This window comes from Rhipicephalus microplus, chromosome 2 (assembly GCF_043290135.1).
Source record: "Rhipicephalus microplus isolate Deutch F79 chromosome 2, USDA_Rmic, whole genome shotgun sequence".
In the NCBI taxonomy this organism is placed as follows: Eukaryota; Metazoa; Arthropoda; class Arachnida; order Ixodida; family Ixodidae; genus Rhipicephalus; species Rhipicephalus microplus.
The window spans coordinates 254,699,209-254,724,405 of NC_134701.1; the positions used below are offsets into that span (position 1 = coordinate 254,699,209).

A 25,197-nucleotide genomic window follows, 5' to 3' on the forward strand; every position below is an offset into this window, starting at 1 on the left:
CGCATCTGCTCAGCGGTTGGTAAGAAGACAGGTAGGCCAAAGCAGTGTGAAAAAAGAGGATGTGCCATTAAGCACGTAAGGCAGTTCGTTCCTTGCGCACGTGGTGTTGTATATAGAATACCACTGTCGTGCGGCAAGGCATACATAGGGCAAACTGGTAGATGCCTCAACGTGCGGTTGCGAGAGCACAGCAGCTCTTTAATAGGAAGGCCGTTCACGCATCTGGCGATGCATTGCAGAGGATGCGATCAGGGTAACTGTAAGCCGGTATTTGAGCAGACAACTGTAATCTACAGGCACAGGGGCTCAGCGGAGAGGGAGATTATAGAAGCCCTCTTTATCCAGAGGGAGGGGCATGATTGCATCAGCCACCCCTCTATCAGTCTGCAGGAAGGGGAGATAGCCTATCTGCAACGTCACTTATAGGCATGCTGAGCATGTATTTTTAGTTTTTGGTCGATTCGTTGGGTTAAATTTGATGTCACTGCGGTATAAATGGTGTTTCCTGAATAAAATATTCCAGTTGCTAGTAGCGCGTCGTCCCGTGTACTTCTTCTCTGTTGTGTGTCGTTTTTTTCGCGCCCCGTATCATCATGTAATATTCTATCGTAACAGGAATAATGGGATAATTCTTTAATTTATGAGTGTTATAGCAACTCACTATAATTAAATTGAAATTAAATACACTTTTACACTGAAGTCATCAATGCTCACTTTTTGCCAAAATAGAAAAAAAATTCAGGCTACGAATATAGTGCACTCATTTTCAGTAATGTCCATGTTGAGAAAAGGAAACTTCTTTTCACATTGCTCGTAGAAAACAACACGTCACACCGCTCGTCGAACATGGTAGTGCCTTCAGAAAAGTGACCATATGTACCAGTACACTGCAAAATGAGGTTGAATGAAAACAAATTTATTATGAAGGATGTTCAATTATTCCGTAGTAGGATATATCTTGCTCTTTCATTGCCTTTACTTGATGCAAAACGCAAAAACGAGTGTTGTAAACAAGTGTGTGCATTACGTCTCAAATGCTTAAAGGAAAGTGCATGCTTCTTGTTGTAGCCAACCGTTCTTTACATCCATGAAAATGGATGTAAACTCACTGAATTATCTCCTCGGTACTAGCTCGCACGCCCAACTCATATGCTTCCAGCGCATAACATATGTTGTGAAACAGTCGACGATTGAGCAAGTTTCTACAGACCCACCGAAAAATGTCAACGGCACATAAAAAGCTCGAAGGGAGTGTAATGAACGAAGGGGAACAGCGTTTGTGCCATTCCTTTGCTTATTTGTTTACTTACTGTCGACATTTTTCTAATGCATTGAGTGGTGAAGACACCCTGTAGCCAAACCTCTCGCAGCTAATTTAACTTTTAGAGGTATATATGCCGTGGCTAAGCGGAGAAGCTAATTGCTCCCCACGTTACCTTTGCATTGGAACTCTCCAAGTGCAAACCGTGACGTCTATGGTTCCAAATAACCGCGGTTACTGGTTTACAAATGAAATTAGTGGATGATATGACAAACGTATATTGGTGCGACTTTCGTGCACAGTTCACTTAATGAAAATGGTTGTGATCAATCAAAAAATTAATAAATAAATTACACCTTTAGAGAATTTTATTGCTCTATAAATCAATTGGCGCATACATTTCTGGAATCCGTAAAAAACTACTGCGTGGAATCCGTAAAAAAACGACTGGAGCTACGGGAGATTTTTGCACGGGGAAAAGAAGTTGCGTCCGGGCACGCGATAGGAAGCAACCGCCACCTCTTTGTTCCCATCCCTGTTCGTGAGTGTGGCTCTGATTGATAGATATGGGGGGTTTAACGTTTCAAAACCACCGTATGATTATGCTAGACGCCGTAGCGGAGGGCTCCGGAAATTTCGATCACCTGGGGTTCTTTAACGTGCACCTAAATCTCAGCACTCGGGCCAACAACATTTCCGCCTCCATCGAAAATACAGCCACCACAGCCGGGATTCGATCCCGCGACCTGCTGGTCAGTAGCCGAGTACCTTAGCCACTAGACCACCGAGGCGGGGTGCGTGTGGCTTCACGTGTGGCAAGAAGCGCATCTAATTCAAACACAACCCTCGATTTACGTCAGCTTTTGACCAAAAGCATGCTTTCTGCTGTTCGACCCCCAACAGCAGGCGCCCGTCAATAGCCCAGACGAGAGTGGTGCGCAAATGCCCCTGTAAGAAAGGAGGGTGGCAGAGAAAGCGGCAACTTGGCGCTCTGATTGTAACTATTTTTTTTTGCCGCACACGACCGCAAGATCTGACTGAGCTGTTCATAGCAATGCCTGCTTTTCGCAGCACGTATTTTCTCGCGAGGCCAGAGGGTTGGTTGATGACACCTTGAAAGAAACGCAAGACATACGAGGTGAAAAGGCACGCACGACACGCATTCTAACTGCCCGGTTTCAAATCGAAAAGTAAAGCGCAAACTGTTCTGTTGACCTTTTGAGCTCTTTTCTTAGTTACCTTGAAATTCTTATTTGGTGTCCTTCCAACAGTGCAGGAGTTCCACAACCCGTTAACTTCAGCCTATGACAGGATGATGATTTACATAGAATTTCCTGTAAAGGCTAAGGCCTGGGCGCCTAAGTTCCTGTCCAAGTGGAAGCTAGCAGAACCAACGCTTGTTTCGTCACTGCTTCTTTATTTTCGTTTTTTTTTTCTTTCGTATATGGCGCTATATGCTGTGGCCGTTTAGAGGAAGTTCAAACTGATTCAAACATCTGCACATCTGGAATTGTTACCTAGTTATGTAGGTAGCTGTGCAACAACTGAAGAAACACAACCATATAAACGCGAAATCTTACGACTCCCAAATCTCTTTCCGGACAAAGCCTTTTCTCATCATAGTGTTGAGCTCTCTGATCTGCAGCACTAACATTGTCGCCCACCCACAAAAACAAACGAGAACTCGTCATGCCACCAAATCTCAACACAAAGACGTTCGATCTCCGTGATAACTCAATCTCCGTCAAAGTGGAAACAAACCGGAGCTGCCTGGCACGGGTAAAGATGCTATGCGTAGTATGAGTGCGCTACCGATGTTGACAACTGAACTGAATGGCGCGCAGAGCGCGACTAGTGTTGACAACGACATGCCCTCGTCTCGGCGCCCTCATTACGGTACAGTACACATTCGCGCGCGCTTGCCTAGTGCCGCGCTAACTTGGCACTACAATTTGAGCAGAGAGCGCTAGAGAAAACAAACACTGTCGGCGATGATCAGAGCCAGCGACATCGCGCCAAGCGTTGGTGCCCGTTTACTACACATACTACTTCGGGCTGCGAGAGGGGGGATGGAGAGGATTTGTAAGAGTGAAGGAGAGAGAGAAGAAAAACCCAGTGCCCATAGTACTACTGTCAGGCTATGGGCTACAGGAAGGTGAGAGCAGAGTAGGAAAGCAGCTGTAAAAGGCACAGAAAGAGAGAAAAAAAAGAACTCGGATGGAGCGCGCAACGGGCCGGTGGCCGTTGTGCCAGCTCCACTTCTTCGGTGGGAAGCGCGAGCGACGGCGCACAGCCCGAGTGGGCCCTCGGAGCGCGGATGATGAATGGAGCGGACTGGGCCTCCGCTGATGCCGTCGGCTGCCGGAATCGCCCTGCTACTGCCGGCGCAATCTCTTTTTCTCCCTCCCTCACCGAAGACAATCAGCCGCCACTGGGGCCACCGAGTAGCAGCAGGCCTTCTTTCTACGAAGCGACCGAGTCAGCGTACAAGGCAGCAAGCACGCACAAAGCGTTTCGGCTTCGGGTACTTCTTCCACCAACAGCACCACCAGAAATAGCGGCCGTGGCGGCGACAGCTTCGGGCTGCTGCTTCCGCGCGTGGCACCCATCCGCTCGATAAAGTGCGCGGCCGCGTCTCGGTGGTTCCCACGAGTGCGGCCCGAAGGCTCGTTACTGGTTTCGGCCCAGATTTCTGTAGAATCGCTGACGCGACTGCCACGCTGCGTCTCACCATGTGTGCGTCTCTGTCGTAGCCTAGCTTTTGCTTCATTTCTCGCGTAGCTGTTCACTTGAGCTGGATGACGAATGTAGGGAAAGAGTGGATCGCCTTCTTGAAACAAAAGAAGTACGGAAGCTAGAAAGCGCCACAAGTGTGCTGCATTATATCGTTTCTCTTGCTGCTATAGAAAGAAAGGAAAGGGAAGCCACAGACTCGTGGTCAACCAGAGATATGCCCGCTTTTGTTCGACGTACGGGAGGAAGGCTTCAAAGTACACTTCAGAGAGAGAATATAATCGGTTGAGCGCCCACTGTTAAGTGAAGACTGAGACTTAACGGTAACAGAGAGCAGTCTACTTGAAAAATTGTAGTTACGCCTGGTTTCTTTCCGCATCATTGACTGTAACCATCTTTGTATCTTAGGGAGCAAAAAAAGATAAGAATGAATAGCGCTTAACTTTTGAAAAAAGAAAGATCAAAGGCAAAGTTCTCCAGAGTTGTTGCAGCTAATCAGCATTCCTTCTCTTGGAGGTTCTCACCCGCAAGCATACGAGTATGCCCGGCGTGGTGCCTGCAAAGGCCACTTGTGCACCTTGAAGTACCGGGGATATACAAAAAGGTTAGCCTACCATGTGCAGCCCTCAAGCAGGTCTCATTGGACCTGTTATGTACATATATGGTAGGCTAACCAAACCCATAATTATACGGACGATTCAGTCTCGCTAAGTTCGATGGGCGCTTTTGTAGTTTCATCTCGCTCAATCACCGTCAATTCAAGACCTCACACGTCGACATCTACAGGCTCCGGGCTCACCGTCTTTTTAGCCGCAATGAAGTTTGTTATGCCGAAATTCCCTGGCAAGTAGGCCATATTCTGCGATTCCAAGGTGGCCCTTCAATGTGGGCGAAGTTTACGCCGCGGGAACGATCATCACTTGGTGTCTCAGTAGATTAATGAAATCAGTCATCGCGCCACAAACCAAGGACATGGTATAGTCTTTCAGTAGTTGCCGTGTTACTGTGGGCTCATTGTTGACCACCTCACCGACAACGCTGCCCAACGTGCCCATGACGGAGCGCCAACGCTGCTCTTACAGCTGTCAAGAATCGATGCTGTAAGAGAATGTCGCCCCATCGCACATAATGCCACCCTTACGCACTGGAATCTTTCATTGAAATCCACTCAATGTACAGCACCTCGGTTCATTGCTTCAAGTACAGCTGCCATAAAAAACTTCACGACGAGATGCCAAAATGCTTTGTTGGTTTTGGGTTGGTGAAGCCTTTACCGACTCATTCAGCTATCGCATTGGTATGGCTGACTGCCCCAACTGTCATAACTGCAATTGCGTAGAAACTCTTGACCATGTACTGTGCCATTGTCCCGACTTTGAACAAGATTGCCACACTTGTAACTTGAGGAGACCTGATGGCCGTCCCTGTACTCAGGAAAAGATCTTGGGCGCGTGGTGTTCAAGTTCGTCTGCCCGCAGATCCACCAACCCCTTTTACAATTCTGGAAGGCAGCATCACTTAGCGACCACCTTAAACCCTGAACTGCGAGTGGTGTGTGTGTGTGTGTGTGTGTGTGTGTGTGTGTGTGTGTGTGTGTGTGCGTGCGTGTGTGTGTGTGCGTGCGTGTGTGTGTGTGCGTGCGTGGGTGTGTGTGTGTGTGTGTGTGTGTGTGTGTGTGTGCGTGTGTGTGTGTGTGTGTGCGTGGGTGTGTGTGTGTGTGTGTGTATGTGTGTGTGTGTGTGCGTGTGCAATGTACATCTCCTCCTCTATCTTTCTTTACTTCCTTATTCCCATCTCCTCACGTGTAGTGTAGCAAACTGGACTTGGTATAGTTAACATCCCCACCTTTCTCATAGTCTTTCTATCTCTCTGCAAGAGAGAATGAGATAGAAACGAAAAGGAAAGGCACAGAGGTTAACCAAGCTTTGGCTTGGTTGGATACCACACACTTGGTTTAGAGGAAAGGGGGAATGATAGAAACAAAAAGATATACAAGAAAAAAGAACGGTAAGAATGGTAGCAAAATAGGGTTTTCGTGAGCTTGTGCATGTACGAAAATCCCAGGACCTTCTTTTCTGATGTCGGTCCTTCATGAAGACAATTGAGTTTGGCACCTAGAACACGTCGTTGAGTGTAGTATAGTATGAGCTGTGGACTAGAATGTGCTCAATCGTTGGCTCAAAGCTGCATAAGTTGCGTGCCATGCCATGTTGTCGACCATTCCTATTAGGTAAGAATGCACATGTTTAAATGCCACAGCACCACATACGAGCCAAAAAGTTGGAACTCGCTGGGAAAGTCCGGACGCCCAAAACTCCTCGTACTTTAGTACTGAAAAACAATATCTACAAGCGTATGGTCGGATTGGCTTCGTATGCGTGGAAAATCTATTGACTCACCCGTCTTTCGCTACTATGAAACCACTAAATTCCTTTTATTATGGTGGATTTTAGGCAGCGCCATTATGAAGCCTCTGATGAGACTCACGGGCATGAATTTCTCTGGATAGTGGCATTTGTTTTTCGTAGCCTGAACCGGTTCGCGAAAACCAAAGTAACGGAGGTAGCCAACCGCCGTTACTTTGAATTAGTGAATGGCCGGATGCGCGAATACCATTACAATCTCAGAAACATGGCAGGTGGTCTCCAAACAAAGTGTTGTCAGTGCAGTCTCCTTCCTTTGTTCAAGACGTGCAAAATTGGGAAAACAATTATGACCTGGCTTACACGCATGATTATAGAAGAGGAAGAAATAGAAAAAAATGGGTGACTCGAGCATGTAGTCTATCGCGCCTGCAGCAGAAAAAAAAACTAGATTTTTTCGGTGTCCGTGATGTTTCCTAGTAATGTCTTGGTATTTCTGAGCAGCAGCTGTGCTCATGTTTTGCTGGATAAGTAATGTCCCGTTCGCAAACTAAACTGCCGAAAGTAGTAGTATGTGTTTGCGCGTGTGTTCTCTCGATGTGTGATTGTCTCCAGAGAAACCTTTACCGTTCATAAAAATGAACCATCATTGTGCCCAGATTGCCATTTAGGGGAAGAAGAAAATTAGATGACGCAAACCACCTGGGAAAAATGGGCAAAAGCAAGGAGTGTTAACTTCAAAACTGGGCATATCTTCTTCGCGCGTACGATCGATGGCTTCACACATCCGCAGAGATCTTGCACTTCAAGCGGGACCAATCCAGTCTTGAATCGGTACGCCAGGTATCTCGCTACGTCTAATTATCTTGTAACATGCACCAACTAACTCAACAAAAAGTTCTACTAAAGTATATTTTTTTCTATAGCGGGCCCCAACCTATGCTCGTTTCTTCCCGATTCTGGTTCTTGCTTACTATTCCGCTTGTTGCCCATGCTACTTGCACGCAAGATATTTCGCGTACCTCATGAAAAATGGAATGGTCCCGCTTGAAGTGCAAGCTTTGTGCGGATGTGTCAAACCGTCGGTCGGACACGCAAAGTGGATTTACCGAGTTTTGAAGTTGACGCTCTTTCTTTTCGCTTATTCTTCTCCGGGTATTTGTGTCGTCTAATTTTCTTGTAACGTGCACCAATTAGACTAACAAGTTTCATCTTGGAGAACACACAAAAAACGCAATGTGCTGTAAAATTTGTAAATAAAGAGGTAATGTGCACGCTATTTCAGCGTGAACCAAACAGGAAAACACTAGGACAGATAAAAACCAACGAAGACGATAGTGTGTACTTTTAAATGGTACCATTTGACATACTATGCAACAATTTGGCAAAATAGAACCGGAACAACAGCTGTACAATTTTCATATGCTTTTTTTTGTTTTTCTAGTCATGATTTCATTCGTTCATGACTTCTGGCTTGAATGATTTATTTCTGTTTTATTTATCTCTAAATTTGGCTGAACTGGGACACAGGTGCGTGGACGCACCATCACAACTGCAAAATAGAGTGTTCCAAAGCTGTTTAATTCTTGCTTTCAGCTTATCTAAAAATGCGTTCGAGAGCGACGTTAGGTTTTGTGAAGTACTGTTACAATAGCAGCTGCATCACTGGCTAGCAAGTGCTCATCACATTAGGAATGCCACGCATCATGTGTTGTGGTACACACACACTCAGCAGAAAGCATTATAATGTTAACGACGGACTGGACCTCACGAAGTCTACCAATCTGTATATTTACGTCACGTTACATTAATTTTATAAAGCAGACTCAGTAATATCTACCTGATGGAAGGTCATTGAAGCTAGCGTAAAATATGCAACCCATTATTTTCTAAAGGCCCAGCCCGGTGCGTTGTATTTCTTAATAATATTAATTTCTATAATTTTATGTGCCAGAACCACGATATCAATATGCGGCATGCTGTAGGAGATGTCTCCAAAATTTTAAAGACGACCGTCTTTCTTGGGAAACTTCGACGCCAAAATCTTGGTCTGTCTGTACATTTGTCTGTTTTGTGAGATAACGACTCCCTAACGGTACCAAACGGTAACTCAAACGGCCAACCCAATCCGCAGCACCCACCAATATTGCTCAAGTTTCAGCGTTCATACTTGTGCGATTGCCAATTAAAATGCAATTGTTGCGCATATCTGAGGCACCATAACAACACTTTAATGTGTTGTATGTGTGCCTTTATACCGGAGAAAGCACACACAAGTGATTCTAAGGGCCGCAGCGTTTATCACGCTACGCTGACAGTGTAGCGCGATGCGAAAAAGGGCAAGTGTTTCCAACGCTTTGCTAAGACGACACGGGGGTGGCACCTGCCCGTCGCTTTGCGTTCTAGTCCTTATCGCCTCCGCGTGCATCTTTCTCCGCGGGCGCGCATGCCTTCCTTCGTTTTCGAAGACGTAAAAGAAGACACGAGCGCCATCTGGCGCTCGTGTCTAACGTGTTTTAAAGTTTAACGCGCCTCAATGTGCTCGTTTGCCTTCGCTGCACGGATCGAGACTCTCCAACGCAGTGCTGCCAGAATACAATTTACGATTTGTTTGCGCAGAACATCAAATAAACGTTTTGTTCACTCTCTCCACATGCAAGACTATCGTCTTTCGAGGACATTTGCAGTGAGACATGCAGATAAGGGGCAATTTTTTTTTGACTGAACACTAGCTCTTTGACACTAGTTTTGTTGTTCTTAGAACATCAGTCTTAAGGCAGATTCCGAGGGGAATAAAGTAAGCGAAGTGCCGTTTTTCATTTGCACAATCTTCATGCGAGTTGTGCAACGTTTGAATATTCATTATATCATTCTGTTTTTCATGTCTCTTTGCAGATAAATCCGTACGAGCGAGAGTACGAGATCATTGGGAAAACGGAGTAATCACCCTCGACGCCACTCTGAAATGAACCCTCACTGAGCAAATACTGCGTGCACTTTACAGTTTTTCCTTGCTGCATTTCCCTCCGTGACATACTCTGAGATCGCGACTCCGTGCGATGGCAACTGAAAAACTTCGATTTGCTAGGGAGTAGTGGACTGCCAAAAACATAGATATGGTGCAACCAAAAGAGCTTTCGCTACGCCTCGAAAGAGAAGCCTACCGTGGTTTCAAAAGATATCAGCTGCCAACTCACGGCTGATGTATGCAGCGAGCATCCTGGGCAAAATCGGCGAACGTTGCTACACCGAGCAGCATTTAGGGGCAGATATACGAGAAAGCCGATCGGGGTTTCTCCAAGACATGTCGACTCCCGTGTCGCCCTCCTGCCTTCGTCCGTTGGAAACTACGTGTCACCCCGAGTGAAGAAACTCGCCGTGTGATCCAGTGTTTCACTTTGTTCTCAACAAATGCTTCTGCACCGGCGGATTGTTGAAGCTCATTTATTGTGACTGCCACGTACTGGAAACGTTGTGAAAGGTTTCGGGTTTTACGTCGGCCGTTGATCGGACACAACGGACGCTGTGAATGAAGTTCGTTCGCGCTCAGACGGTGATGGGCACTGAACCGCAGTGAAACCCTATTGGTCTGGAAGAATGGACAACGACAGGCGCTGCCGCATTTTTCTTCTGCTGCTCGGCTCTCTTCTAGCCACCGGCTCATGTGAGTACACCTGACGTTCGTTGTATAATTTTCCATTCGGCTCAAAGGTTTCTGAGAATGCCTGATGGTTTCACAATGCAGCGGTGGTTCGCTGACCCTTGAGCATTCGTTTATCGAAAAACTGCCACGTGCCATGCAGCTCGGTTACTCGCACACTAATGTAAAAGGGAGTTTATGGTTCGTACGGCATGCGTTCCGAGTTTTCACCTGATGCGTGCCGACGTTCCCCCCTCGTGAGGCACGAAACTGTACTAACAGCCTTGTCGCCTGTTTGGAATTTTTCATGAACGTTAAACGCAGAAATATAATGTACTCCGCGAGGGAGCTATTGTGATTATGTAGTAATCCCTAGGCAAGTAGAACGAAACTTGCCTGTTCATGTGGCTGCTATACTTTGCCATACTAAGATAAGCAATTAGTACGAAAGGTGTTCCATCTCCTATCCCAATAATTGCTTCACTTACACAAAATTATGCGTTTTTAACGTCTTCTATTAATTAATTATCCTGGTCTTTGACGGAACTTGACCTTTGTCTGGGGCTTAAGAAAGCTGTAGGTAACTCCTGCAATACGCGTAATGATTTAGGCATGAAGTCAGTGTTCACATTGGAAGTTGTAGTAAATTCCAGTATTTGATTTAAAAAATAATATGGAAGAAGAGAAAAAAAACGAACGCTTCAAAATCAAGCATACGAGATTTTTGCATCGAAACGCAAACGTTATTACCGAAGCTAAATTGCAGTTTTAGTTGTAAGCTTTCGAGGAGCTTTGTTTTGTAAGAGAATGTGTGACACAAACGTTTCAAATCAAGAAGCGTTTTGTTTTTGTGTGTGTAAATCGCAAATGTAGTAAGAGGGGGGAGATGCAACCTAAGACTTTATTCCCAGATTGATGTTAAGCAAGCCCCTCTCAATCAACATACGATGCTGTCACAAAGGCTAACTTATCGAGTGAAATTTACGAATACTTTACGATCACTAAAGGTAGTTATGCCGTCTTTCTTACTTTTCGAGAGATCTCGTTTCTCCTTCTACTACATCCTCCTCTCTTGAACTATTTACTTCGAGACATTCAAGCATGCACAGTCTCGCGTTTGCCTAATAACCCGGTGGATTAGCGTAGCGTCTGCTGAAATGACTACTCACGTTAAAAATTAGTCTTTCTACCGGCACCATCCATTCAGCCAGCTCAGCCAATAAAGAAACAACCAACAGCCACTCAGCCAGTGACGACGATAAAAGCGCCAGATGGGCGCAAAGTAGGCGGCGAGTTACATTCTCGCATTCTTCGAAAGCGGTATTTTCCCCGCCGTGTACATCTGCGTCTGCTGGCACCTAAATCCCCGCCGAGGCGTCTGTGATGCGGTGAAGACGGCGACGACGACCACAAATTTCACTCGGGCGAGCGGCTTCACGTCTAATTCAACGCGTAAGCCTGCGCCTGCAATTGGTACACAGGAGCGGCATCCTGGGAACGTCGTGTGTTCTCATTTACGTTTCTCCTTGACTCGCATTGCCCGACTCTGCGATAAAAGGAAAATGTAAGAAGGTATAAACTCTCTCTGTGTTTCATCCTCTTTTGTTGAGGTCTAATTCAACGCGTAAAGCGACTCCACCGAGGGGAAGTGCTAGGCAAATCAAGCGTAATGCGCCTTCCTCGCGGGAGCTCTTGTGGGGAAGTTTTTGGAATGGCCAAAATGCTGGGCAAGCCAAGCGAGCGCACGGAGGATTTGTCTTGCTGTTGCTTCAGAGAAGCCTCATCTAAGCGCCCCTCTCTCTCATATGCACCCTGTCGGGAACGCGCTGTAGAGGTGGGATTGCTGGGCTGCTCTGCCACCTCCAGCGATGTCAGCCGAGGAACTTTGAGAAACGACCACCTCAGACGCCTATATAACACTCGGAGCCCTGAGAAAATGGTGTGCGTGTGTGAATGAGTAGTCGAGTGTTTGGTTTCGGCTGTGCCTTTAGCGCGTCTCGACTTTTTTTCTTGGTCAATCCCGTGCATTCTTACCTTTTCACTGATTCCGTTCAAGGTAGTACTTTAAGCACCTTGAGTATTGGGCGAAAAACGTCTTCGTAATAATCCCCTCGATGTCGCAAAGCAGTATATAGAATGTTCCGTCTGGTGCTGGTAAAGGCGAGCATATGCGGGGAGCTACAAGAAACTTTTTTGTTCTTTCTCACACATTGTGGCCTCCACAGGAAGCTACAATGTGTGAGTGAGAATGTTTTGCACGGAACAAAGAGAAAAAGAAAGCCAAATAAGAGGCAGCAAGGTTTACCTGGTTGCCCGCGGTTTGCTACCGTACAATGGACAAGGGGAACAGGAGCAATAGAATAGAGAAACAACGAAGGAACCACACGACACTCATTGGGCTCCCACGCACGGCAGCGTTCACCACACGCATCCAGATGGTCTCAAACTGCGCATGGTTAGCGAGTACATGATGTTAATGAAGCCTTGATAGTTATGGAAGGAATTACGTATAGCACATGTCATGATTGATTGATATAATGGGTTTAACGTCCCAAAACCACCATATGTATATGAGAGACGCCGTAGTGGAGGGCTCCGGAAATTTCGACCACCTGGGGTCCTTTAACGTGCACCCAAATCTGGTATAGCACATGTCAGTGAATCAATCTGTCCCAACGGTGATTTTCATGCAGTAGTTTTTTTAATTAACTAGTGTATTTGACTGCCAGCAGAAGAGTCGAAAAAACATCACTGATGGTCTGAGCAAACATTCTGCGTTTAGAACAAATTGTGAACACTTTAGAGTGCCATGGCCTATTTTAAGGGAGAAAAATAAGCTTGCACGGTCGCTTAGACAATTGTAGACTTCACCTCACCATCGCCTAAAGCAGTGCAGTATCGCTACTTCCTTTCAATACACAAGTTAAAGCAGATAGAAGTGGGGCTTTGCCTTAGCAGTTTCAGGAATGCGGTTGCTAGACCCCGCGGGACACCAGCATCAATGCTTCATTAAACATGTCATTCAGACCTCAGTTTTCGAAGGAAGCTTCTTCATTCCCCAGTAGAAGTTAATCTCTATGCCAAGGCCGAAACGCATAATGGACCGATCAGAGTAAGCGTTTGTTTATTCCTGAGGATTTTAGCCAAGTTACCCGAATTCCGCGGGCACCATTCGTTGAATGTCTACTTGAAAACAATATTACTTCCGCATGTTTAACGGAGCCTTCACTGCCATCGGCGTGACAGCCGAGATTTTGGGCGCGGGGCCAATACGTGTGCAGCAAGAATAGGCACGCGAAAACGCAGTGTAACAGCGCGCTCGTCAGGCTGGTAACGCAGGAAGACATAGAAGGAAAAGAAAAAGGAGGGCACCATTTTCCGTGGTGCTGCAATCAGTCGGTCAGAGCTTGTACTGTGGGGAAGCGGTAGTGTCGCGCAAACCAAGCGGAGAGAAAGGCTATGCGGACGTGCCAAGAACGTCGGCACACGACGAGGCCGAAAGTCGCCGACGAGGCCGAAAGGATGCAAGCCGTGTGCCTCTGAAAGGGCACTCGCAGTAGTGGGGCGGTTTGGGGAGGCAGTTTCGACGGGGTGACGGCGGTGGGCTCCGGAAAATAGTGCGTCCAGGCATCTGTTCCTGACGTTCCTCTCCACGGGACGAGGGTTCGCCCCTGTCGGGTCCCATCTTCACCCTCCTCTCATTCTCTCGAGCGCGTACCCCGCCGGGACGTGCTCTGCAGCCCGGGCCATTGTTTTGTGGCCCCGGTGAAAACCACCTCCCCTACTTTCGAACTCCTTCCGCCCGCATTGTTTGCGGGCTGCCGCCGATAGCTCTCCGCACGCTGGTGCGGTGGTTTTCCCTCTCGCATTCGCGGGGTTGAAGCTCCACGCTCAAAAACGCTGACTCCGTGACGCCCAGCACTCTTGACGCCGCTGAGCTCGGCGTTTGGCGCCGACCGGGGTCGTCACGGAGACGTGGACGCCCTAGAGAGAGAAGAGGCCACTGGCCTTGCCTGGCCTGTGCGTCTTTGCTTCCATTACATTCTTTTTATTTCCTGTGCTGCGTTCAGTGCTTCTTATTCTGGGGAGGCTGGCTCTGCAAAGGATAGCGTGAAAAGCGGGAACCAAAGCTTGAAAGTTTCTCCGACAGATGAGCCGACCCGCTTTCGCAAAGCGTCAGCACCCCGTAAGGGTGTTTTGTATATACTAGGTTAGTTCTGGCAAAACGTTTGGTCAGCAGAGACATAATACACAGGTATGCATATTTAGAAATGATAGATGATAACATTGGTCAAGGTAGAGCATTTTAATAATTGTGCGCGAATGCCGGTCTGCACGTGAATGTCTTATTTAAAGGTGAGATCTGCTGTCCAAAAGAAGCCAGAACATTCGTTTTCTTTTTGAAATATTACTTTCTTTTTCTCTGCAACTCTGTCTTTTTTTAAACGTTCCTTCCCACCAAATGTTCCTTTCACTAAGTTCGCTCCGCCATTGCCGACGTTGGCAAGCTGCGTTCAGTATACTAAATACCGTACTTGATTGATATGTGGGGTTTTACGTCCCAAAACCACCATATGATTATGAGAGACGCCGTAGTGGAGGGCTCCGGAAATTTAGACCACCTGGGGTTCTTTAACGTGCACCCAAATCTGAGTACACGGGCCTACAACATTTCCGCCTCCATCGGAAATGCAGCCGCCGCAGCCGGGATTCGAACCCGCGCCCTGTGGGTCAGCAGCCGAGTACCTTAGCCACTAGACCACCGCGGCGGGGCTAAATACCGTACTTACGCACATAATTTGTACCCTGGCATAATTTGCGCACCCTTAGTATTTCGCCAGCTTTTCGGGAAAAAAAATATATTTACTCGCAAATATCGTGGTTCCCGACCAGCCCAAGCCAGCTCGCCGGCGCGTGCACCTTGGGACATATCGATGCTTTGACCGGGTGCGTGCCCTGCGGAGCAGACGAGCGCAGACAAACAGTCTGCGAATGTCAAGTCCCTTTTCGGAGGACTTCCCCCTGAATAGGGTCCCTAGAGTACTGCACCCGAACTGCTCGAGCGTTTGCCTCCCCGTTTCTCCCAATCTCTACCAACGCGATAATGGCGAGAATGCACACTCGCGTCACGGCACGGACAACTTTCTGCATCAAAGGCGCGCGAGTGCATGCGACGCCATCTGTTCCCCTCGTTTTGTGCGTCCGCGCTGCGACGCGCTTGGTCGATTTCGGAAGTTTAGGTTTTCGCCTATCATGGCGACGTGCTTTGACGATTCCCTTGCGATGTGCTACAGTAAATATATATACGGCGAAATCGAACCTCGATGTTGTGAATTTTGCTGAAGAAAACTGGGAGCATCCCGCTGCATAGCACTTCAAGGGGACGTATACTTCGACGTGACGACCGGCGCGATTGGTGCGCGAGAAAACAGAAGAGTGCGCGTTTGCTAATGAAAGTTTCCTGCCATTAAAGGAGGCCTTTTCAATTATGTGCGGATGCTTTGTTCTTCCGGTATCGCCGTGTCGTGGGACCTAGTTTCTGCTAGAATTGCCGAAAAAGCTTCAAGAAAATGAGGCGTTCAAACGTGCTCGGCGGAACTGAGAACGATGCGCTTCAGCAGGGCGGTGGCAGTGGCAGCCACGATGATTCGCGATCGGACTTCGCAATCAGCGATTCCCGCTAGACCGCGTGTGACCGGATCTGACTGGTTAAAGCACGCGCTAATTCTTTCAGAATACACAAGTACACTTCGTTTGTGCTCCAATCTATTTCCTCTCTCTTTAAATGCATATACTGCGCGCGTTAAGATTGCGAGTCACAATATTTTGTATACGCTCGCGTAATTTCTGCGTAATTTGTACCCCCCCCCCCTTTTTCGTGACTCCGAAATCACAAAAAAAAAGTGGGCAAATTATGCGAGTAAATATGGTAAGTGTTTAACGTAAGCGTAGATTATTGTTTCCTTTCACTGCAGGGTCAATTATTGCGAAAGAGCGTTTTGCGAGTATACGGGCCGAATTCTTTGATCTGATTCAATCACGAATCGTGTGGTATAAAAATTTAAAGTGGAAAAGAGGTTGTAATAGATCCAGCGTGTTTCCTTAGAACCTGCGTGCGCGCATAGTAAAACTCCTTCGAATCTATGACTTCTTACCTTTTGTCTCCCTCTACACATTGCATGGTAGCAAATCGGCTATTTATCTTTTGGTTAACTTCCCTGCCTTTCTTTATTGCTCTTATCTCTCTCTTTTTGGTATCCTTCAACTTTCAGCCACTGCTCCAGTGCGCACCAAAGTTGTCTCGCAAGCTTTCCTTAACGTGACTAGAATAATTAGTGAACTGGAAACGGGAAGTTCATCGACGCTAGAAAGATACAATAAGGTTTATATTTACAAACCAACCTCATCCTTTCCTCAAGATTTTCTTATCGGTTTTTTACCTTTGTTGCACTTATTGAACAAATTAGGCCATTATTTATGAACCAGTCTTGTCCTTATCTTTCACCCTGTTGCCATTTTCGCACCTTTATAACACATGTTGAGAGTGCAGGAAGTTGAGGAAAACGTAAGATAAGACCGAGGTTGGTTTGTGAATACGAGCCTAAGAGACCCGAAGCTTGTGGTTCCTGCGATCGCGAATGTACCTTCTGTTGAGCCTTCTTTCTTTTCAATTGATGCGTCAAAATAATAAAACCGGTCTCAGCGTGACAGGTTAGCACGTTGCGTTGTTCTCACACCCATACTACTATATAGCGTCAAAGCTGACCAATGTCAAAGCTGTCAAAGCTGACCAAAGCTTTCAAAGCTGACCAATGCTCGCGAAGGCTTCTGACAAAGCTGACAAATGCTCGTAAAGGCTTTTGTCAAAGCTGACCAATGCACGTGAAGGCTTCTCCGCGTTGCAAGAAGGGCCGGCAGGCTGAGGACGCCCGGAACAAGCAAGAGGCGGTGTCCTCGCGCTCCACGCCGCTTTATTTGCAGCGCGATCGAGTTGAGCGTGCTGGCGTCGAGAGCGTCCCTCAATGCCCGGTGCTCGCAAAATCCCGGTGATCGATGGAGCGTGCGTGTGAGCGAAGTAAATATTTGGGAGTGGTTTTATGGATCCGCGTGCATAAGGCAATAGGCGCCGGTCTGGCGGGGCCGGACAACTGGACTGTCGTTGCCTCCGAGCTCATCCGGAAAAGGGGGGGGGGGGGCATATATTGAGAGACTGTAAACTTATTGGCATCCTATCTTGTGAGTGAGGGTGCGAGATGGGGGGGGGGTGAAAGTGTTTGGTGCGGAAGAATAATAAGGCTATCCATTTACTGCGTAAACAAAGATATACTTTGAATGCAAGTATGGGGCATCGATAAAAAGAAAAATTGAATGAAGGTAATAAAAGCTGGAGATATACATTCGCAATTGAGAAGCAAGGGGAACGATAGAGAAAGACAGCTGCCTGAGTAAAAATAACTAATAAAATAAACTAAGAAAGAAAGAACTTTAACTTTTCTTTTGGACCAAGAGTTTCGCTTTCGTAGAACTGGAACAAACTTTGAGCGTGAACTCATGTTGGGCAACCATGCAGCATCGAAACAAAAAAAAAAATCCCCCTAATTAGACAGTGAATAATGACAACGCAAGCTGTACGCTCTCATTCAGGTTCCAGCGTAAAGCGCTAAGCATGGCCAGGAAGTTATTGTTCGACTACGTTTCTGGCCATTTCCAGAAATTTATCCGGGAATTTATAGAACAGACCAAAAGTACTGCAACGTACCACAATCTTTTATAAAATGAAACATAAACGGAAAGGCATTGGGAGTGAACGGACATGTTTTCTTAATCCACAACACGCAGCCCGCACGTTTATAAGTTGCATCTGTTTCTACGCACTTGCTGCATTTTATGTTTTCTTAGCTGGTTTCTATTACTTCTTCGTCATCACCTAGAAAAATCGCGTGCGTTCCTCTTCCCGGTTGCGTATGAGCGTGGCCATCGCTCTGTCACTGGCGCCACAGTTCTCTCCCGAGCAGACGGACTGACTAATAGGTCTACGCTGATCGTTAGGAGATTCAGTTCCGAATGCGCAGCCTCCTCTAAACCGAGTCGAACACAACGCGATGTTACGAAATGAGAGGGAAATTCGTGGCTTGAGATTGCCGTTTGGTCGCGGCGACAATTTATATTCTTCGAATGTGACGTAACGATAAGACATCAGACTTGCGGAATAAACTTGCGTTGTTGAAAGCGACCGTGCTTTCGAGCGAAGCGTCTTGTGAGTTACAGATTTCGGTGGCGGGAGTGGTGGTGGCGTCGTACGCGAAAAGCTGGCGCCTGTAAATCTACAGGAACGCAGCCTTCGAAAGGGTGCTGCAGTCATATGCGTACTTGTGCTGTTTCCCTATAACTAATGCGCTCTCGACCAAGGCTTGTCGGTGATCAGGTGTTTATGATGTAACAAAGCAACCTTGCTTGTTGGGCGAGTTGGAACAACTTTATCATAATGTAGTGCAGCGCAAAAAGCAGACAACAAACGAGCGAGGGGACGAGGATACAGCGCGATCTTCCAACTAAAGGTTATTAGATTGGGACTCACGTATATATGCTCAGGCGAAGCAAAAAGAGAAAAAACAACAACCAGGAAGTAAAAACCAAATAGTGAGACCTAGAGAAGTGCTGATAAGCTCGTTTGTTGTCTGCTTTTTGCGCTACACTACATTGTGAATGATATAAAAAACTGATTTGTTATCGAGGTGACTCAACCTTTAACGCTGCCACATTTCATTTTTGCGTGGATATCAACGCACGACCGTCGTTATTGCCTTTATCATCTGAAGTGCTGCACTACCGAGCACGTGAACGAAGATTCAGCATGAGGGAATAAAATAAAAGTAAGAATTGAGAAAGAGGACAGAAAAAAAAAGAGTTGTAAGTCAAGCATTGGCAGGTTAACTAGCTTCCTATTTTCCAAGTTGAGAAAGGGCCCCTGAACTTTTGAATGGGAGGGTGTCTTTAGAGAGGTAACATCTGTCACGACAACAGCATGTGTGTCTATAGATAGATGCGACAATAGCGTCCGCTGAAGAACTCCTCTCTTATCTTGTGATTCTTATATTTCAAAAATAGAGCCGGAGGTGCAAGAGCACTCGCATTTCCTCCTGCTGCGTCTTTTCTCAGATAATGTAACCTTCACTGCACTGCAAGCATGAGGTCGAATTTTTCGGTTACGTCCGTCAACAGACGCGATTGGCATGAGCTTGTCTGTGAAACTTCAGGAGAAAAAATATCACCGTTGTTTTACCGGAGGGGTATTGCTGAGGAGGTCGCAATATCTTGGGCAGTCACACCCGAGTGACTCTGCACCGCGGCACAAAGCCACAACGGTTCGATGAAGGGCATCGCAGCATCGTTGCCGTTTTTCCTTTGATACGAGACATTCCCCAGCTGACAGAAAAGCGGTTACAAGGAATGGGCGAGCGGGACGTAAGCTGTCGCTCCGGAAGACAGGCGGCTGGCGAGAAGGAGGTAGACAATATGTATGTACCTACATACATATAAAGCCAGGCCCCCAGCTGAAAAGGCAATGAAGAATGGGGAGCGAAGAAAGCCACTGGGGCGATATCGTCTCGGACCAGGATAGGTCTCCCCGCCGAATGACGGGAAATCGATGCGCTAGCTGTCGGCCGTCCGGTTAGAGGAGCAAGGGTCTTCTAAAAGCCACGACGGCGAGTCGGAATGACATGGGCGTTGCGGAACAGAACCGCTTGTCCACAGATCCAGAGCAGCTGTCCGCGTTTCTCGGCGATGCTCCACGTTGCTTGGCGGATCCGAAGAAGCCCTGCAGCGGAAACTGCAGCCATTCGGAGGAGGAAAGGGACATGACCGGCGTCGAGCTCAATCCAGGAAGGAGGGGACAGATGCGGCCGCCGGAAGTCAGGAAAGGAAGGAAGTAGCCAGGTCTTGAAGAAGAAGGAGAGTGTGCAGGAGGACAAGAATAGTGAGACCCGCTGAGCTTGAAGGTGCTTTGTATGCGTGTAGTATTCATCCTTTGTTTCGGCAAAATGCGCCCGAGTGCTTGATTTTCTTTGTGCACTTTGTTATCTCTATTGTAGTCTCGCTCCTTTATGTATATGTACCGAGTGTTATATACCCACGCGCAGGTTGTTGTTTGGGCACAGGAATCGCATACTGGGATTTGGTGGATAGCTCCTTTTCGGATCAGCGCACACGTGGAATGCGGCGTGACGTGTACAGGGTCTATAGAGTCTCTCGCTCGACAGTTCTTGTCAAGCTTGCCGATACCTATCACCGGCAGAATGAAATCCCGAAGACGAACGGTGGCAGTGATCCTGTTGCCTGACACAGGCTCTTGAGATATCTTGTTTGCGATGCTACAAACTTCTGCGGAATAGGTGTACAGCACCAAAGACTTCGGGCCTGCATTGTCGAGTGCGGTAAAAAAGTAACAAGAAACTCAACTACTTGCTTATTTCCGCTTTCTCTTTTTGCGAAAAGGGCTTCACAGCAGCACGCTGTGGGACAGGTTAGGCAGTAGACGTGCGGAAAACTGCAAATGTCATATGTGAAATTATGTTGACCTTGCTTCATACGTCTTCTCTTGTACTGAAAACAATCTTTTTCTTGTGCTTTTCCACAGCTACTTTTTAACGTGACCTGTGATAGTGTGAGTTTACTCCCTGAAACAAAGGTGCCGATTAATTGCACGTGAACTACGAAATTACAGAATCTCGTTGTCCCAGAACACCACGTGTCTTGGTTTTGTCGTAGGAACCGGATCTTGCACAAGATCTTTGGGGCGTATGAAGGTGTATTTGCTGACGTGGAGGAGTGCTGTGGAAGGACACTCCTACTATTTATCTGCTGCCCTCCTTACAGGTGGCAGTCACGAGCAAAAGAGCCGCCAGCAGGAAAAGAGTATAGCAAGGATCTTCCATGTCCTGCAGTGTCCGTGTCATTTAATACAATATAGCCATTTATATATGCTGTGCGCTGGAGAAGCTCCGTTAACACTGAAGTGTGTTTAGAAAAAGTGGTGGTGAAACTCCGTTAACACTGAAGTTAAGCTCTAAGTCAACGACAATATGGATATTCTCAAAGTGCTCATTAATTGAAACCACTACCTTGCCGTGGGAAAGAACCAGCTGAGTGTTACACGTTGTGAAAGCGCTGTTGATGTCCATACGGGCAACGAACATTCACCAAACATTGTAGTATGTAGCTGTGCATGATATTATATGTTTCTGAGTGCATCTTTAAATTCACTACCCATGATCTGAAAAAAGCATATCAGGTGAGTAGCAGGATTAACATCTTCAAAATTAATTAAAAGTACTCTTTCTTTAGCTATATAACCAGCAGCTGTTTGTCTATATTATAAATGTTACGGACGCCTTCTGAGCATTTCTTCAGAGCGAAGCTGGTTACCTCTAGCCCATGCGTTATCTGCACCCAGGAAAGAAGGGATTTTTTTTTTTTGGTTGGCTCACGCTCAATATGGGACCAAAAAAAAAAGACGAAAGTTGAAGACGCCACCCTTGCCTTAACCCGCTCGCTCAGTCACACGGCGGCGCTTACCTCGGTCTTGTATCATCAGAGTCTTACGGCCGTCACATCAGTGCCTACAGAGAAGCACTCAGCTTTGAAGACGGTCGAATTAAGAGCTGTTCATGGAAGGAAAAAACAAAGTTTAGGTGTCACCTGTACAAGCCATCAAGACAGCGTTACTCTAAAAGCACTGTTGTAAAATTATAAAGTCGTTGAAATCCGATTAAGAAATAAGGTGTCTGCACATTTTTTAGGCCCTTCATGACATTAGCTCATCCTGTGATGCGGAGTATAGACAATCAGAGAATGAACCTCATTTACCTCTCTGCCTTTCGCCTCTTGTTTCGTCGCCCTTTCTTTTAAATATAGGCTGGTGCTTGCCGATCAAAAGGGCCAAAAGTTGGCAATATAGCACGAACACATCAGCCTAGTACTTTTCTTTATCAAAACGCATAGAAATGAATTCGAGAGCTGATGTAAGCGTCAACCTTTACATAGCACGAAAGCCAGAACAGAACAGCTTGCTCCCATTGTGTTATGTGGCTTGTATGCAGTGCGGCAAAAAAAGAGAGAGACAACACTCAAAATGAAACGAAGGTTGACAGAAATAATTGTGAATGGAGGGATATTTCTTGAATTGTGAGTTACGAAAAAAAAACGATTTTTTTGGTCCCTGGTGAAATGGCAGAATTTCGAAAGAGAGCAATCAAGTTGAGCAGTTCGAGTATTGGGCTTTAACTTATTATCACTTCATTGTTCCGACTAGGATTTCCCTCTTCCTCCACGCATTCCGCGGCTTTCGAAGCTGTACTATAAAATGTGACTGAAACGCAATAAATGAGGCAAAAGTACCGGAAGCAGCGTAAAAATGTTCGCTTTTTTTTTTGTCAAGTGTGCTAACCAGCTCCAACAAACCAATTTCCTAGATAAAATAAAAACAAAACAAAAATGAAAAGGAAGCTCATGCGCGCATAAGGACTGCTGAAATTAGCATACATAGTGTCCATCTTTTTTTTTCACTTTACTGACTTTTAAACTTGGCAGTTATGGTTCTACCCGTAGTTTAGCTTAACCGTTAGCTAGATAGAAGGCGGACGTCTTACTTTGGATATTAAGAGAATCCATGGAGTTCCGGTGGCGGAATCGCAAAGCGCTCCCGAAGGACATTGTGAATTTATCGCATTGAGATCCTTTGATGTAATACAAAAATTGCAGCACATACACGGAGTGAATGAGGACGAGTGGGACGAATTGTCTTCATCCATCCATCCATCCATCCGTCCATCCATCCATCCATCCATCCATCCATCCATCCATCCATCCATCCATCCATCCATCCATCCATCCATCCATCCATCCATCCATCCATCCGTCCGTTCATTCGCCCGTCCGTTCGTTCATCCGCCCGCCCGTCCGTCCGTCCATCCGTCCGTCCGTCCGTCCGTCCGTCCGTCTGTCTGTCTGTCTGTCTGTCTGTCTGTCTGTCTGTCTGTCTGTCTGTCTGTCTGTCTGTCTGTCTGTGCGCCCATCTGGATATGCTGTGCTGTCTGTGCTGCAGGAATGGACTACACTATACCATAAGGAGCTTCGCCCCTAAAAAAGATATCATAAAGCTCTATTAATTGTATTAAATCCTCTCGGTTACTAGTATATCGGCATGTTTTTCTTTCGCCACGGGCTAATGACATTTGCAACTTCAATCGTTCAAAGTATTGCCGCAGAGACTGCCTTCAATCAGGTTTCTACCAGAAGAACCAGCAAGCCGCTATGCAAGCGTCTACAATAAAGCACTTCTGCGCGCGCTTTCTGCGGCACCGTGAGACAAGCTCCTCGTGCTCTGGCTCGTGACAGTGGTTGTCAGAAAGGTGTTCGAGAGAGATTCTCGTGTGGAACGCTTTAGCAGACTGAATTATTTCACCTATTTTTCTGGGCACAAGTTCGCCCTTTATTAAAACTATTGTTCGTGTCACCCTCTTGTAATACGTGACATTCTGGTGGAGATGCGGGGTATGACTGGCAGTCCCTCAGGCGCAAGAGAGCGGAGTCCTGACCTTCAGTGACTGGAACCTGGTGAATTGACTCTGGTACACCAGCGTTCAAGCCATCGTCTTCGAGGAGGACCACGATAGGGCCTGAATTCGGACCACTCACCACTGCTCCAGCAACCTAAGCAGCGTTTACAAACAGCCCCGCAGCAATGGCTCCCACATGTTCAACATATGAGCTCATCGTGTCACCACCATGCCTGCCTGAGCCTTTCCACGGTGACTCGCACAAAGATGGAGAAGACTGGTTGGAGCATTTCGAGCGGGTCGCAAGTACCAACGCCTGGGACGAGACAAGGGAATTTGGGCGCGTGTACTTCGCGTTGCAGGATGCAGCGAAGGTGTGGTTCGAAAATCACGAAGCGGTGTAAGCAACATGGGAAGATTTTCGACAACACTTGTTCGCTGCGTATGCGAGTACAGATCGCCGAGAGAAGGCAGAAAACACTCTCCAGTCCAAGAACCACCGCACGAATGAGAGTGTCAGCATGTATGTCGAAGGCATGTGCCGGCTTTTCAAACGCGCTGATCCGAACATGACGGAAGAGAAGAACTGCACCACTTAATGCGTGGAGTCAAGCAGGACTTATTTGCTGGGTTAGTTCGCTCGCAATCCACCACGCACCGTTGCCGTGTTCCGCACCGAAGCAATGACGATAGAGAAGGTGCTACAACAGCGTGCCCGTGACTACAACCGAGACGATAGTAGCACACCAGTGGACGTCCTGTAGGTAGGCCAAGGTAAGGTAGCAACAGTGAAACGCTGAGAGAACTGGTGCAGTCCATTGTAGAAGAAGAGCTTCAGAAGTTGCTGCAGCTACAAATTGTGCCGACAGTCTCGACCCTCGCCGCCGTCATTCGTGACGAAGCCCGGCACGCCATCCTTACACCGGAACATGAGGCGCAACCTGTTCGACTGGAACAACCACTGCAGGCACGTCGCGTACCAACGTACGCGGACGCTCCACGCCAGCCTGCCGTGCACAATCCTTTTTTCGCGACGCCCAGTTCATGCCCGTCGGCTTCGCACGGCTCACCCTTCTTCAGAGAGCTGATACCACGAAAAAGCGATGTGTGGCACACACCTGACTGGACGCCACTTTGCTTTCATTGTAGAGATGTTGGACATCTTTACAGAACATGCCCATACCGAACGGCCGGGTTGCGGGGGTTTTCTGTAAATGCTCCACGCCCGCGTAATGTTGAAAGACCCGTGGAGATAGAAGACTACCTGTTAAGGTGGCAACTCTCGGCTGCTAGTTTTCAGCACCAGCCAAGGTCACCGGCGCCGACTCGTTACCGATAGCCGAGCTCCCGGCCTCCAAGATCCCCATTCGGAGGTTTACCAAGGCGTTCAACGAGCACGCGCCAGGAAAACTAAGTTCAGCGACGTGTGAAGGCAAGGCCGCTGTTGTTCGACAAGGCGAATACTCTCAGTCAAGACCCGAGGATAGCAGCGACAAGCAGAAAACAACCGCTAAGATAACTAAAGAAACAATTTCTTCGGACTTGCGCGTTACGGTGGAGGAGCGGGAATTGAGAGTTTTGGCCGATACCGGTGTTGAATATTCAATCGTTAGCTACGCGTTAGTAAGGGATCTCAAGAAA

At 47.2% G+C, this 25,197-nt stretch overlaps 1 protein-coding gene across 1 annotated transcript in view; it reads left to right on the forward strand.

The window, feature by feature from the left end:
• Positions 1–9,802: 9,802 nt before the first annotated feature.
• Positions 9,803–25,197, forward strand: part of LOC119169268 (cell adhesion molecule Dscam1-like) — a 269,223-nt gene continuing 253,828 nt past the window's right edge. Inside the window, exon 1 of the mRNA XM_075880053.1 lies at positions 9,803–10,021. Coding sequence (XP_075736168.1) covers positions 9,955–10,021 — 67 coding nt within the window. The 5' untranslated portion in view covers positions 9,803–9,954. The remainder of the gene's footprint in view (positions 10,022–25,197) is intronic.